Genomic DNA, 16,937 nt, shown 5'->3' with positions numbered 1-16,937 from the left:
CAGTGCTACAGTCTATAACGGTCGCTGCCAAACGATGCTCGTCGATTATTTCTCTGGAAATTTGGTTGACATAGACCTTGAAGAAGTATGGTTTCAACAAAACGGCGTTACATGCCCAATTACACGCCAGAAGGTAACACACGCTTTGACTAAAGTTCCTGTGTTGAACGGCTTGGTAGAGTCTGAGTGTAAAGAGAGATGGCACTTTTCATTTTTTATCTTTAACTATTTATTTCTTTATCTCTCCAGATACGTATTTCGCCTACAACTTGCAGACTTCATCGGTGTCTGTTTCAACCGAGTTCCGATAGAATGACTTTCGCTCCATCATTTGCAGGAACATTATAATGATTTTTTGTAAGTTATTTTATTACAAAAAATATCCTAGCACTAAAGCAAACTTGATAGTTTGGTTCGCATAGGAAGACTAACAAGTAAGTTAAAACGATATGAAATTGATTCATTGTGATTTAGAGCGCCATTCAATTGGATTAACATACTCTTATTTCACATCATATTATTTCTAAAACAGAAAAAAAAGATTTTTTGCTCCTCAATTAGTACTAGATACTCTCGCGATTATGAAGTTGTAGAGCACCAAATCCTCTGAAAATTATTCCCGAAATAATAACCAAAATCTAATTTGCCCAAGATAAAATTCGGACTCGTACCGACAGTGAAAAATCAAAACAGCTCAATTTCCTCTGCCCAAAATGAAGACATCCAGATAAAAGCAAACATTACAAACGGAAATGTGCAGAATTTTGAGCCGCCCGCACCCCACCTCACTAGAGTTGACAGCCCTCCCGTCGAGAGTCAAGAAGCCCTACGACGGAGCAATCAAATCGTTTAATTTTAATGACTTGTCTGATAAGAAGCAGTACCAACAACAACAACAACAAACAGTACCGGCAATAATGTCAGAAAGAAAACCTAAATAGACAGATAATTTACGCGAAAATCGCGTTTGCTCTGCCCGGCCGTTTTGGCTGTTTAGTTCGTTAATGATTTGTTTGTACTTTTGTCGGTTTCGCTTTGATTGAACCCAGTCCTAGGGGTATTCCCCCGAGGGATGACACGACGGCTGGGGGGATGTCAATTAAACCACCGGCTAGGTGGTTCTTTATGAAAGTAAAAAAAGATGAGCTTCCTACTTTAGTTTTCGTGCTTTTTACTTGACAAAAATGGCTCAAGTTAAAGATCACCATTACTAAAAGGAGGTAGGGTATAAATGACATTCCAAGTTAATTTCTCCTCTCCGATATTCAACCGGACTAATCCCGGTAGCCCGAAAAATGTGCGAACTACCGCTCGGAATGTCCTTCGACGAAGTGTAAATCCCCGCCCTTCCTAAAGCAGTCATTTCACACAACTATCCCAAGGCAGGCTGCTGACAGGTTTGTTCGGGCTGGGCTGACTGTACGGAAAAATTCACCATCCTTGGCCGGACGGGCGGCGGTCCACAAAGTCCTCTTTAATCCTAGCCCATTAACGTTTGCTCTCGGACGTCTGCAGCGGCTCTTGGAAACGGGAAATAAAAATCGGTCCTGTTTCAACGGTCGGTGGTTGGTGGTAACTAATCCGCTCTCTCTTTTGCCACCGCACCGGAGCGGAGAAGGCAATTTTTAGTAGAACTTTAGAGTGGCTTAGCAGTGCGGCCGGTTTAAATCACAGTCAAGGATCAAGGGATTTTACCCGGAACTACGGAAATGGGGAAAAACGACCGAGATGAAATTATCTCGTTCGTACAGCAACAGCAGCAGCTGCTGCTGCAGGTTGTTAGAACCGAAAATGTGAAATTAAATTACTTCCAATCATCGAGATCCGATTTCGAAGCGCTATTTGTGTGACGGAAATGAAGAACGGATGGAATGATTCAACAATTTATTCTAGGCTGGCCTCCGTTGAAGAGGGTCACCGACTTGTGGGATGAACTGCTGCAGTAATTGCTGCGCAATCCCTTGTCAGTGTCAAAATGTATTTCTATGCTGTGGGTTTTCCCTCACATTTTTTTCGAAACTAGCTTCGCTTACAACCGCGCTTAAAAACTTCAACCGTATCGATTTTTCAACTCGACATAACCCCGCTTTCAAGGTCACAAAACTTATCCATGAATGAAGTTCCATTCATACGCTCGGTGTGGCGGAACCTCGTCGCCTTTGTTCCTCGGGGAGGCGTGAAAAAGTTTTGTTCCCATTAATTAAAGTTTCGAAAATAAATTTTGCGTAAAACCAGAAAGTTCGGAGAAGCGGGAAAACACACGTACGTATATGTGATGCAACTTTTCCCCTCCATCATCATCCCCACCATCCCTGACATAGGCCTCCCCATGTAAGCATATGCGGGGGCATATGATTGTGCCACTTTAGATTCCAAGGTTGAATGGTGACGAGCCTACGAACCGGGTTAGCGCGCAACTTTTATGACAACGATTTTCTAATTAAGCATTCCCCGGCATTCGCGATTACAATCTTCGCCGTTCGCGGCGAGGTCGCTGTTGCCGCTGCTCCCGTTCTGTTGGGGATGTCGTCTCCTTAGTTTGGCAAACTGCGTAAAACTTTTGTTTGAAGGGAAAAAGTTGACCGAATTCGCTTCCAGGGAATCCCCGTTTTCGGGGGTTCCCCGAAAACAGACGGTGGCGGACGGAGATCGGCGCAAGTTTCTCGCCCCAGCGAGACGGCGGCGCAGTTTGAGTAAGTTTGAGAGTTCCCCGCACACAGACACCGGATGTCACACTACTAGTCTACTAGCTAGCAATCTATAATACTGCACACGCACAGTCACAATTCGAACAGAGTGAGTTTGTTTTTTGGTAGAACTTTGAACAACCTTGAACTAGTGAAAAGTTTTAGCAGACTCCTCGGTTCGGTCTCTCATTGAAACTTTCCAGCAAAACCGAACGGTTGTCGGTGTGTGGGAGGGTGTGAAGTTTGTTACACAAAGTCACGGCCCTGAGGTGGTGGGATTGCGACGCAGTCGCAGGGTGCGGCGAAAAGATTAATAATACAATGAATTGGGAAAAGTTTTAATTTTATTATCCGAAGTATTGATTTTTGTTGCCATTTAGGGAAGAGTGTTTCAAGCAGTCTGTGAGGTCGTCAGCTGGGTTTAAAGCAAGCTAACTAATTAACTGGTGCAGGTTGAGGCAGGGATTTTGGTGCAATCGATTGTTTTCGGTTGAACGCCGAGGAATGAACGCTGAATCGATGTGTTATTGATGTTTTTAGAATAAAAACTGATCAAAAGTTTATAGGGAAATTGGAAGAGGATTGGTCAAATGCTCCTTATTCTGTCATTTTTATAAAATAAAAAAAAACTGTTTGAAAAATAATCAATATAGACTTGACAAATCAACTAATCAGACCGATAGACCGGGCAGACGGACAGATAAGATAGACAGAAAGATTGGACAGTTAGATAGATTGGACGATCCGGGCAGGACGACAGACTGGATGAAGAGACTGATTGGACAGACAGATTGACTGATCTGACGGATAGATTGGACGGATAGAGTGGACAGACTGACAGACAGACAAACGGACTGGCCAGACTTGATAGACAAATAGACTGGATCCATCTGTCTAGGACGGGATAGATAAATAGATTGCACAGACAGAGAGACTGTACAAGCAGATAGACGAGGTGGACTGGATATACAGACTGATTGGACAGGGCGACAGACTGAATGGACAGATAGATAGCCTAGATGGACAGGCAGACTGGACAGACCGACAGACTGGACAGTCTGGACAGACCGACAAACTGGATAGACAGATAGTCTGAACGGGCCATCATAAAGACTCGACGGATAGATAGACTGGACAAACAAACGGACAAACTGCATAGACAAATAAACTGGACCGACAGATAGAATGAACGGATAGACTGGACAGACCGACTGACTGGAATGATAGACAGAATGGACAAACTGACAAGCAAACTGGCCCAGACTGGATAAACAAATAGACTGGACAGACTGATAGATTGGACGGACAGACGGACTGGACAGACAGACTGAGTGAACAGGCCGACAGGCTGAATAGGCCTGGATAGACAGACAAATAGACTGACTGGGCAGACTGAGCAGACCGAAAGACTGGCTAAACAGCTTGACAGGACGGACAAACAGATAGACTAACAGATTGGAAAATCGACAGACTGGACGGACCAGCACACTGGACAGACCAACATACAAACTGAAAAGACAAATAGACTGGACCGACTGATAGACTGGATGGATAGACTGGACAAACCGACTGACTGGACAGACCGAGTGACTGGACAGACAGATAAACAGCTTGGTCAGGCCCACAGACTGGATAGACAAATAGACTGGACCGACAGATAGAATGGACGGACAGGCTGGACAGACCGACAGACTGGATAAACAAATAGCCTGTAGGTCGGACAGACAGCTAGAGTAGACAGACTGACGAACTGGACCGACCAACAGTCCGGGCCGATCGATAGACTAGATAAGGCCGATAGACTGGATACACAGATAGACTGGACGGACTGAAATACAGACTAGACGGACAGACAGACTGAACGGACAGACATACTGAACGGACAGACAGACTGAACGGACATACAGACTGAATGGACAGACAGGCTGGACAGAAAGATAGACTAAACGGGCCGAGAGATCGGAACGACTGGACAGACAATTAGATTAGACAGACCGACAGACTGGACTGCTGGGCAGACCGACAGACAAACAAGTTGGAAAAATCGACAGACTGGACGGACCAGCACACTGAACCGATAGAAATACTGGAAAGACCAACTGACTGAACAGACCGATACATCGGACGTATTGCATAGACAGACAAATAGACTGGACAGACCCACAGACCGGACCGACTGACAGACTGAATAGACAGACAGACAAGACCGACAAATAAATTGGACAAACCGATAGACAGACAGGCACTGGATAAACAAATCAACTGGACAGACAGATAGACTGGATAGTCAGATATATTGGACCGACAGATCGATAGACTAGAAATACTGGACAGGCGGAAATACTTAACAGACAGACAGATTTGACAGATAGATATCCTGGAGGGATAGACAGAATAACTAGACAGACTGGACAGGCCGCTAGATTGAATAGACAGACAGGCATATCGAACAGACTGGATAGACCGACAGATAGACTGGATGGACTGAAATACAGACCGGATGGATAGACAGACTGAGCGGACAGTCAGACTGAACGGACAGATAGACTGGACAAACTGGACCGGCTGACAGACTAGATCGATAGACAGACAGGACCGACAAATAAATTGGACAAACCGACAGACAGACAGATAAATCACTAACCAGGCCGATCGATGGACTGGATAAACAAATAAACTGGACAGACAGATATATTGGCCCGACAGACAGATAGACTATAGACAGCCTGGACAGGCGGACAGATTTAATAGACAGACAGTATGGACAGATAGCTGCTACAGCCTGGACGGATAGACAGAATGAACGGACAGACAGATTGGGCAGACCGATAGACTGGATAGACAGATAGACTGGACAGACAGGCGGATAGGCAAATAGACTGGACAAATTGACAGACTGGACAGACCATCATACAGACAAACAGACTAGACAGACCGACAGTACGGACGTACCAACAAACGAGCAGACAGATAGATTGGACGCACAGACAGGATGGTTAAACAGATTGGACGAACAGACCGACTGGTCAAACCGACAAACTGGACAGACAAACAGACTATACCGTTCAACAGATTGACTAGACAGACTGGACAGGCCGATAGACTGAATAGACAAACAGACATATCAAACAGACTGGATAGACAGGCTGCTAGACCGGACGGACTCAAATACAGACTGGACGGACGGACAGACCGAACGGACAGTCAGACTGAACGGACAGACAGACTGGACAAACTGGATCGACTGGCAGACTGAATAGACATACAGGACCGACAAATAACTTGGACAATCCGATAGACAGACAGACAAATACACTAACCAGACCGACAGACTGGATAAACAAATAAACTGGACAGCCAAATAGACTGGATAATCAGATATTTTGGACCTACAGACAGAGGGATAGACAGAATGAACGGACAGACAGATTGAGCAGACAGATAAACCAGACAGACTGAACAGGCCGATAGACTGGATAGACAGATAGACTGAATCGGACAGCTTGATTGGACGGACAGGCTGACTGGACAGACTGGCAAACAGACAGTCCAAGGTTCAGCTGGTTCTTGGCGATCAGACTAGGCTCGTTGACCGCACCGTCAATCTCCACTGCTTTTGCGGAAGCTTTCCCGACTTGGTGCTTCCCAACAAATGGTCGAATGGTTAAAATCCTATCTGAGCGGTAGAGTGCTACGAGTCAAACTTGGATCCAGTATTTCATCGGAATTTACCAATATATCTGGAGTCCCTCAAGGCAGTAATATGGGACCTTTGCTTTTCCTGCTGTTCTTTAACGATGCTGCGTTACTGTTGGGTGTTGGATGCAAGTTAGTGTATGCTGATGATTTAAAACTGTTTGCTACCATAAGTAATAAAGACGACTGCTGCCGCTTGCAAGTTATGCTTGATGTGTTTGTTGGCTGGTGCAAACTAAATTGGCTTATAGTCAGCGTTGCAAAATGCGAAGTGATGAGCTTTTATCGCATCAAAAACCCGATAAACTTTAACTTTATTATCGATGGTAATGAGCTGCGCAAAGTCGAACAAGTTAATGACCTCGGTGTCTTACTGGATACTAAACTGACATTTAATTTGCACCGTGAATCAATTATCTCTAAAGCATCCCGGCAACTTGGATTTTCTCCAAGATAGGGAGAAACTTTAAAGACGCCCATTGCCTTAAATCGTTATATTGCGCCCTAGTTCGATCGCTTCTGAAGAACTGTAATCTGGTTTGGTTTCCGAAGCAGCTTACTTGGACCATACGAATTGAACGCGTACAAAGAAGATTTATTAGACTAGCTTTGCGTCATCTCCCTTGGCGAAATCCAGAGAATTTGCCACCCTATGGAGATAGATGTCGTCTACTTGATCTCGACACACTGGAACACAGAAGTAAAATGCAACAGGCGATATTTGTAGCTAAAATGCTCAACGGGGAAATTGATTGTCCACAACTGTTATCCATGCTCAACTTCCGGGCATCGCAACGAACTTTACGCTCAACGGGACTGCTTCAGACACAGTTCCATCGGACGGCATTTGGATCTTGCGAGCCAATGACTGAATGTATAAGAACGTTTACAAAAGTGGAAGAGTTGTTTGACTTCGGCGAACCATCGCGCGTGTTTGCAAGAAGATTGCAAGCTTACTTTAAGATTTTTATTCATGTAGACTAATTTTTTTGTGTCAGATGAATTACCAATAAATAAATAAATAAATAAATAAATAATTTAATAAACAATAATGTAGATAATAATTAACTCTACAATTGCCTTTTACACTACTTTTTCGAATTATATTTCGTTGAGGTGCTGCTATCAAATGAGCATCTACTGAGCTAAAAACTGAAAATGAAGCCTGATACCATCGCTCAGTACTGTTTCCGTATCGACAGTACCTATCTCTTGTAAGTGTGGAGAATAGCACGAATACGTACATGATAATAAGCAAACATTTTCGTACGTCAGTTGACCATTCATACAAAATGTCATGTAGAAATGACATGCATTTGCCGCTTTTTGCTAACAGTTGTAGTTGGAATAATATGGAAAAGTGATAGAGAATAAGGTGTATTGGGGACCTTATTTAAAACCGTGTTGTTTGGGGGAAAGCTGTATGTTTGGTTTACGTGCGCAACAGCAAAAGAGAAAACAATAGAGTGTCTCCAAGACTGGTGACATTTTCTCCCTGATACCGAAAAGTGTATGACACGTAGAACAAAACATGTTTTCGTCGTTCTTGCATTTCTTTTCAGTGCTTGTGTGCCAGTAACATGTCGCAAGACTGGTAGCGAGCAAAATGGTAAATGTCTTAAAATTTTTGTCACAAACTAGTACTTTTTTCGTCCCTGCTTCCAATAGAGTTTTTTTGAGAAAGGGCAACGAAGAGACGGCGAAAAGACACCGTCAAACAAGACGTGTTAAAACGAAAATGCTATGAAAGGATGACAAAAAAGTGATGAAAAGATGGCAACAATAGGATGAAAAGTAAACAAAAAAGGTGACAAAAGACTACGAAAATACGACGGGAATAACATGCGTATACGATAAAAACATCGAAAAGACGCCTAAATAGCAGCAAAAATAAACACGACAGAAAGACGTTTAAAAAGAGCCACGAAGGCGACAAAACATTCAAAAATATGACAGAAAGATGACAATAGGCAGGCTTGATTTTGCTCATCTTAAGTATACAGAGACAGAGCAATCTGCCTCTCACAACAACCAAGAGCTTTTATTTTCTCTTGAACCGTTTCTCTGACAACCACTCATCTTGCGTAGAAGGAGCACAACTACAAGCAGAGCTAATTGTCTCTTCGCATACTGCAGACTACAGGCTATTTGCTCCGTATCCCAAAAAGAATATCGGACAGACAATTATTATATGGACTGAAACGATTTGCTCCGTGATCTTGAGGGCATGTATTCGGCAGAAAAGAAAGAAGCAACAAAATTGATGCTCACTCGGTGGCAAAGCAAAGCACTGAGGTAGCAAAAAACTCTTCGTTTGTCGGAGAAGGTAGCATCAGAGAGAGAGAATTGAAAAAAGTTTGCTTGGCGCTAACGTCAAGAAAGAGTTTTAAAAAAGTCAAAAAAACCTGAAAAAATACATAAAAGTTGACAAAGTTACAGTTGAAGGGTTAAAAAACAGTTAAAATAAATACAAAAAAGTCATGAAAAGTAAAAACAGCTAAAACGGATCAAGAATAATTAAGTAAAAGTCAAAAAAATAATCAGGAAAGTTTGATAAGTACAGTCAATTTTAAATTTTTCGTCCACTATTGGAGAGACGTGATAAAGTCGGTCATAAAAAAGAGGACGTTAAATAGAATTTTGAACGTAAAAAGAAGACGTTAATAGAGATTGTGTTCATAAAAAGAATGAACGTTAAATCAAGTTTCGGATGTAAAAAGTGGACGTAAAGAAATCACGTAAACTTAATGGAACAGTCGTAGTATGTTCGAATCTCGGTTGGGTGGTACTGCTAGATAGAGTCTGAAGGATCGTTGCATTAGCACCGTAATTGTCATGTGCCGGCTGCGAAGTCTGTCGATAAAGAAGGGTCAAGTCTTTGAAAGACGTTTAAGCCCAAGGCCTTGCTATTTTGAATGGACGTAGAAAGAGATTCTAGTGCTTCAAAAGCGTATAAAAATTGTCAAAAAGGAGCCAAAAAAGAATTCAAAACGAAGAAAACATAGTAAAAAAAGAGTAATAAAATGATTAAAAACAAGTCAAGAAGATGCTACAAAACTAAAATTAGTTAAAAAGTCAAACAGCAACAGCAGGGTGGAACAGAGTTGAAAAAGGAATCAGATGGAAAAAAGAGTCAAAAAATAAAAAAGAAGCAAATCAATGCCTATAAAAATGGATTTCTGTCTGTCGGTATGTTCCTTATAGAATCGAAAACTATTAAGCCAATCGGCGTGAAAATTTGCATGTAGGGGGTTTTTGAGCCGAGGAAGGTTATGACAGTTAAAGACCCCTCCCTCGCCTCAGAGGGGGGGGGGGGGGCATCCATACAAATGAAACACAAATTTCTGCATAACTCGAGAACTAATCAAACAAATGGAACCAAATTTAGCATGCGGAGATTTTCGGAGACAAGAATTTTTTTTTATGATGAGTTTGGATCCCTCCCCTGTTTAAGAGGGGGCGCTTATACAAATGAAATACAAATTTCCTCTTATCTCGAGAACCAATCAAGCACATGGAACCAAATCTGGCATGTGGGGTTTTCAGGGGGCAGAAATTTTTCCTATGATTAAGTCAAAAAGGAGATGAGTCAAAATAAAAAAAAAGTTAATAAAAATGAACAAGTTATAAAAATAAAAACAACTAAAATTGACAAAAAGTACAAAAATTTAAAAGAGTCAAAAGAGTGACTGGAACCGGGACCAGGATTGGAACTGGGACTGCGACTGGGACTGAGACTGGGACTGGGACTGGGACTGGGACTGGGACTGGGACTGGGACTGGGACTGGGACTGGGACTGGGACTGGGACTGGGACTGGGACTGGGACTGGGACTGGGACTGGGACTGGGACAAGGATTGGGACAGGAGCTGTTAGATCCAGCCAATTGTCTGGCGAAGCGATTAGATACGAATTGCTTGCCGTCTATGAAGATCTGCAGCATTCGATGCCAGCATAATCAATAAGAACCTGACGAGTGAATCAAACTCGGTTCTGGTACAGCTTTTGTAGGCTAGAATCGATCAGAAAATGGTCTGGTGTATTTCTCCGGAAACGGATAATGAATTTAACTGAATTTAAATACACTTCAACCTACGCTAAAAGATATCCTAGCTGATGCTAAGATAGCCTATTACGCGTAGAAGACTTGCCAGATTTAACTGCAGTCTCCCACAATCCTCCAAAATGGAAAGCACGGGACGGGGAAAACTTCCATTCAATCTCGTTATTGACACTCCGGTTTATAATTGTATTTTGTTGGGGTCCAGTAGACTTTAACAATTCGTATATGCGGAGTAATCAGAATGGAGTTCACAGACACGGCAATGACGGGCAGTGAAGCCAAACATAGAGCCAACAAGAATACTGGTAGTGTCGACAGGTCAGCATTAAGCTCATATTGATACGAACGATTTGACTCATTTTTAGTAACTGGTGATGCCTTCATTCTAGTGAAAAAGGTTCCTCAACTGTACATGTTTTCAAAGCTAAAGAAATTCATCCCGAACAATTTTCGTTTAATTCAAACGAAATCTATTTGCCATATGTTATAAATAAATGCCAAACTTGATTGCAGAACAATTTTCAATCTATTTTTATTGGTCTAGTAATAATTTCTTGAACATTAACAATAAAATCTTGTCATTTTCAAGCAAAAATGAACAAAAGAAGACTGATCGTTTTTTCAATAATCGTATTTCAGTAAGATGTACAGGTGCACTGTTCTCCACCTGGTTCCGCAAGAGACTTAACGACATTCCAATATTCCACCGTCCGTGTGCGTCGCCGTGTCGGTCGTACTGACGAAACGATGTAGCAAATTATCGATTTTCCATCAGCGTTTGGTTAATATTTTACTGCCCGGAAAACCACGCAAATGAAACTTTCATCCGAGAACGAAGCCCACGATCACGGCTGCTTGCAGCGCAGCGCCACCGTCATAACCCAAACACACCCGATCCGGGAGGAAACCGACCGACCGACCGACCGAAGCGTGAGAACAGCTCGCCTACCACCTACCAGGTTTAGTCTCCATTGCGAAATGGCATTCCGTTTTTCTTTAGCTTGTGCTTTTTTTTGCTTTGCTACCCCACCACCCCGTTGTGGATCCCAACGAAAAAAAAATCGCGAACGCCAGCGAAAGCATTTTATGCGTTGTCCTTTTCGTTCGCTCGCTGCATCCATCGGCACTGGAGCTTTTTCTTCTGCCCACGCGCTTTACTGCTGCTGGTGGTGGTGGTGGTCCGGTTTCCGGTTTCTCGTTATGAGCTTTTTCCTTTCGCCAGAGTGCGCCAGAGCTGCGTTGTATGAAGGCTCCAACCACACCAATACCGGTAAAAGAACGAAACGAACGATTGCAAACGCCGAGCCGAGCAGCGAGGCTGAAGTAAGGCACTTTCCTGCTCGCTCTCTGTCCGGTTCGCAGTCGCTTTGCTGGTTCGCGAAAACAGGACGACACCAGTCCGATATACAGCAGCCCATCAGGCAGTGGTCCGTTGCGGTGGTTGGTCGAAAGGGCGTTGCCCAACCTGGGGCACGTTTTGCCAACCAGCAGCAGCAGCAGCAGCAGTAGCAGAGGCAGAATCCGGTAGACCGGAAGTGTGGAGGACTCACGAGGTCAACCTCGGGAGATGGTATCCTACCTTTGGCGGTTATGGACGGTGGAAGAAACAAAGTCGGTACAAGAGCCCGAGTACGCACGGAATGTACCTCTCTTTAGTGATGGATGGAACATTCGAGTCGCGCACGGTGCGAGGTGGTCGGCAGGACGAGCTTGGAGGGAGTCTTAAATGTGGGCAAGAATGTTAAAACAATTACGCTTCAATTGAGCACAATCATATTTCGCTGTAGTTCTATAATGATGGTGCTGTGCCGGTGAAAGGATGGCTGCCATCGCCATCGCCACTGCCAGCGCCGGGCGGAAACTCCAGAACGTGACTCTAGCAGATGGAACTGCTGGTGGAAGGACACAAGCAGCAGCATTTGCGCTAGGGAACCGGTGCGTGGGTTCATGTTCGGGATCGCAAAATGTGCTGTTCCTCCATTTTGTATTCCGTGGGAGTATATTCGCAGTAAAGTTTTGGCTTACAAGGAAGAAGCCTAAGAATTCGAATGAAGTTAAGTTTTTTTTACAATTTGTAACTTGTGTTTTTTGCATCATTGGACAACTGATGTGAGCTAGTTAAACAGAAAAAATTTTACAGCTTTGAATTATCAGCATATTAAACAATTTAAAAGCCAGATAATTTTGTTATTTTAAAAGGCCGAAACCCGTTGTCCATGCCAAAACTTTGGATCGATGTGACGTCTGAGTACGACTGTAAACCGAATTTTTAATGGTCTCTCAACTTTAACCGCATCATTTGCACAATCCACAAATTCAGCTTACCACGAGTTTTCGATTTTAGACATGTAAGAACATTCAAAAGATTTCATAATTAGTATAACTTTTATGACATTTTTTTTCAAAATGATTGAAACAGTCTCGAAGCTGGAGCAAATAAATGAGATTACTGCATTGTTGACCGAATATCGAAGATAGACACCGTGATCAGTAATCCGGGTCTGATTTTCAACCTCTAATGGAACTAACAGAACCTCTAATGGACCATGGGATCGGCCGATTTAGTTCTATGCTAAAAAGTGCTTCCATTACTCTCTGCTTATCTAGTTTTCAGCTTTTATCTCTTCAGGTCTCACCCCATCCTGGGAATACTATAAAGCACTTACATTTCATTACTTTCTTCCAGTGTTGCGAAGCCCACGCTCTTGCGGTCTAATTTTCTTACACACGCGTAGTCATCCTAACGAACGCGCCGGCGTAAGCGGCCCTTTCGGACTCTCGGCGCTCGAACTTATTCATGCATTGCGACGAGGTTTTGCGAGTGTGTGTTTAGCTAACAGCTACGGTCGTCGCTCTCGTTATTCGTTGCTGTCCGCGCTGCTGATGCCGATTACTCGCGGGCGCTTGCACTCCTGCCCGTGAGTAGAATCGGGGGTGAAGGTGAAGAAGAAAAGAAAAAATAATGCAAAACCTGTATCCCAGTGCGCCTCTATGCCTCACGGGCAGCCGATTGCCCAGGAGTTATTTGACTCGGGAATAAGCTATGCAGGAAGACGAAGTTTTAGGATGTGCGTGCGCGAGCGTGTAGGTAGCAGAATGTTTACACTCAGCAACGGTGATTGTTTGTTTTACGCTTGCGTGTGCGGCGTAAAGCGTTGAATGCTATGCTTCTCAGTCCCAGTCACTCTTTTGACTCTTGTTAATTTTTTTACTTTGTCAATTTTAGTTGTTTTTATTTTTATAACTTTTTCATTTTTATTAACTTTTTTTATTTTGACTTCTCCGTTTTGACTGAATCTGAATAATTCACCATAGAAAAAAATTCTGCCCCCTAAAAACCCCACAAGCCAAATTTGGTTCCATTTGCTTAATTAGTTCTCGAGTTATGAGAAAATTTGTATTTCATTTGTATGGAAGCCCCCCTCTTAAAGTGGGAGGGGTCATAATCAGATCCACAGCTGTCAGCTGAAGCCGCCTCCAATAGTGGTGGTAATAGAGGTAGTGTTGCTACATGTTTCATTATCTACATCCCACATGAAACAAATTTTTTGAAGCATAAAACCGTATGATTGCGCAATTCCCACAGCTGCTGTCAAATTTGACGTACACTCGAGCCAGCAAGCCTGACTCAAACGGCTTCAAGAAAAATGTATGAGACTGACGTTCATGCCAGGGATGTGGGCATAATTCACCATGCTTCATTGCTTCATTAGTTCTCGAGTTATAAGGAAATATGAATTTCATTTGTATAAGAGCCCCCCCCCTCTCCTAAATAGGGGACGAGTCCTAATTCACCATAGAAAAAAATTTTGCCTCCGAAAATCCCCACGTGCCAAATTTGGTGCTATTTGCTTGATTAGCTCTCGAGATAAGAGAGAAATTTGTGTTTTCATTTGTAAGGAAGCACCCCCCCCCCCTTATTAAAAGGCACCTCTTAGGCGAGGGAGGATTCTCTAACTATCATAGGAACCTTCCTTGGCTCAAAAAACCCCTACATGCAAATTTTCACGCCGATCGGTTTAGTAGTTTTCGATTCTATAAGGAACATACCGACAGACAGACAGAAATCCATTTTTATAGGTATAGATTTGCTTCTTTTTTATTTTTTGACTTTTTTTTCTCTCTGATTCCTTTTTCAACTATGTTCCACCCTGTTGTTGCTGTTGACTTTTTAACTAATTTGAGTTTTTTGACATCTTCTTGACTTGTTTTTGATTATTTTATTACTCTTTTTCTTGCTTTTTTTGCTCCGTTTTAAATTCTGTTTTGGCTCCTTTTTGACATTTTTCATACGCTTTTGAAGCACTAGAATCTCTTTTTACGTCCGTTCAAAATAGCAAAGCCTTGGACTTAAAAGTCTTTCAAAGACTTGATCCTTCTTTACCGACAGACTTCGCAGCCGGCTGTTAGAGTACAGGACAATTACGGTGCTAAGGCAGTACCACTCAGCCGAGGTCCATTAATTTTACGTTATTTCTTTACGTCCACTTTTTACATCCGAAACTGGATTTAACGCCCATTCTTTTTATGAATACAATCTCTATTAATGTTTTCTTTTTACGTCCAAAATTCGATTTAACGTCCTCTTTTTTATGACCGTCTTTATCACGTCTCCCCAATAGTGGACGAAAAATTAGAATTGACTGTACTTATTAAACTTTCCTGATTATTTTTTGACTTTTACTTAATTCTTCTTGATCCGTTTTAGCTGTTTTTACTTTTCATGACTTTTTTGTGTATATTTTAACTGTTTTTTAACCCTTCAACTGTAACTTTGTCAACTGTTATGTTTCTTTTCAGATTTTTTTTTTGACCTTTTTAAAACTCTTTATTGGCGTTAGCGTCAAGTAAACTTTTTTCTATTCCTTTTTGATTCTTCTAACTTTTTTCTACGCTTTGACTTTGATTGACCTGTCTTAACCATTTTTGACTCATTCATCATTCCTTTTGAAACTTGTTGTTGTTGTTATTGATTAATATTAGGACTTTTTAAATACAAGGCGTTCATTCGAATCCTTCTTTTGAAACTTTTTTTTTATTTTTCTTGATTGTTTATATTATTATTTTTAACTAGATTTTAACTGCGTTTGGTACTTCTTTCTTGACGTTTTTGGAGTTGCTTTTAAAAGTTTTTTGACCTTCTTTTAATTTTTTGACTCGTTTTGACTTCTTTTTGAATATCTTTTTAATTTTTTTATATTTTTTAATTTGATTCTGATTGTTTTCGTTTCTTTTTCAACTGTTTCTGACTACATAAACTTTCTTCGTGTTAACGTAAGAACCGGTTACTCTAAGATTTTGTAAGAACGATTAGTGTTGTGTCCCGTTCACTACATGTAAAGTGTTTTTGAATCATTTTTGATTTTTCTTGACATTCTTTTTATTCTTATTGAACTCTTTTTCGATCCTTCAACTTCAATTTTTTAATGCTTTTTTGACTTGGTTTTAAGTAATTTTTATAATTTTCTTTCAATTCTTTTTTTATTTTGACTTCTTTTTTTGGCTCTTTCACTCTTTGACCATTTGTTACTTATTTTGGATTCTTTTAGGTGTTTTTTGAGTTTTAAAAAAAAAAATTGTCGTTCTTTTTTATTTTTTAAATCTTTTTCGACACTTTTTTGACTATTTGACTCTTTAACCGGCAGGCAGCTCTGCCTACCATTCAATGTAATCTATTCAAGCCCCCCCCAGGATGATGCTTTTAAAACCTTTTAAAAAAACGGTAGATACGTCTTTCTTTCTTCAACTCTTTTTCCAGCTACATATTTTCGGAGTTTACATATCAGTTCGCGTTTTTATTTTGTTTAAACTACACTACACTATTTTTTCAGCCATATTGTTTTCTTCTTTTTCTTTTTTCTCAAGCTGTGTTTTAGTTACAAAGCTTAAAAGTTATAAAAGTCTTTGCCATGCTTCTACCAATAAAACAAATAAAAGTTTGTTCTAATACGCTGTGCAGTTTCTGAGAAAAAGGTACATAATGTTTGAAAATGGTGTTTTTACCAGTGTTGCGTAGCCTAAAAGCAAAGCTTAGGTGCTACATTCCGTTATCGAAACGACCTTCTGTTTTTATACGACAGACTTCGCAGCCAGCTGTTAGAGTGCAGGACAACTGTAGGGCCAGTTGCTACGATCCTATTGACTCTAACAGCCTCTCCCAGTCGGGATCGAGTCCTGCGAGGTCTAATTTTCTCACCCACGCGTAATCATTCTAACGAACACTCCAGCATAAGCATCCCTTTAAAACTCGCGGTCTTATTTCTTCATGCACCGCAACGAGTTTTTACGAGTGTGTGTTTAGCTAGCAGCTACAGTCGTCGCTCGTCGTTCGTCGTTGCATTGCGATGTGCTGATACCGATTGCTCACGACGGCTCGCAGTGCCACCCGTGAGTAGAATCGAGGGCGATGATGAATAAGAAGAAGAAGAAGAAAAAGTAATACAAAATTTGTATCCCAGTGCGCCACCGGGCCTCACGGGCAGCTGATTCCC

The 16,937-nt window shown here is 41.8% G+C and overlaps 1 protein-coding gene across 1 annotated transcript in view; it reads left to right on the top strand.

Annotated features, from left to right (window-relative positions):
* The window catches only part of LOC128732366 (uncharacterized), a 35,579-nt gene extending 23,624 nt beyond the window's left edge, over positions 1-11,955 (top strand). The window contains exon 2 of the mRNA XM_053825614.1: positions 11,669-11,955. Within this exon, the coding sequence (XP_053681589.1) occupies positions 11,669-11,955 (287 nt within the window). The remainder of the gene's footprint in view (positions 1-11,668) is intronic.
* Positions 11,956-16,937: the final 4,982 nt, after the last annotated feature.

The sequence above is a fragment of the Sabethes cyaneus genome, chromosome 1 (genome assembly GCF_943734655.1).
Source record: "Sabethes cyaneus chromosome 1, idSabCyanKW18_F2, whole genome shotgun sequence".
In the NCBI taxonomy this organism is placed as follows: domain Eukaryota; kingdom Metazoa; phylum Arthropoda; class Insecta; order Diptera; family Culicidae; genus Sabethes; species Sabethes cyaneus.
This window is presented reverse-complemented; position numbering and strand designations above follow the sequence as displayed.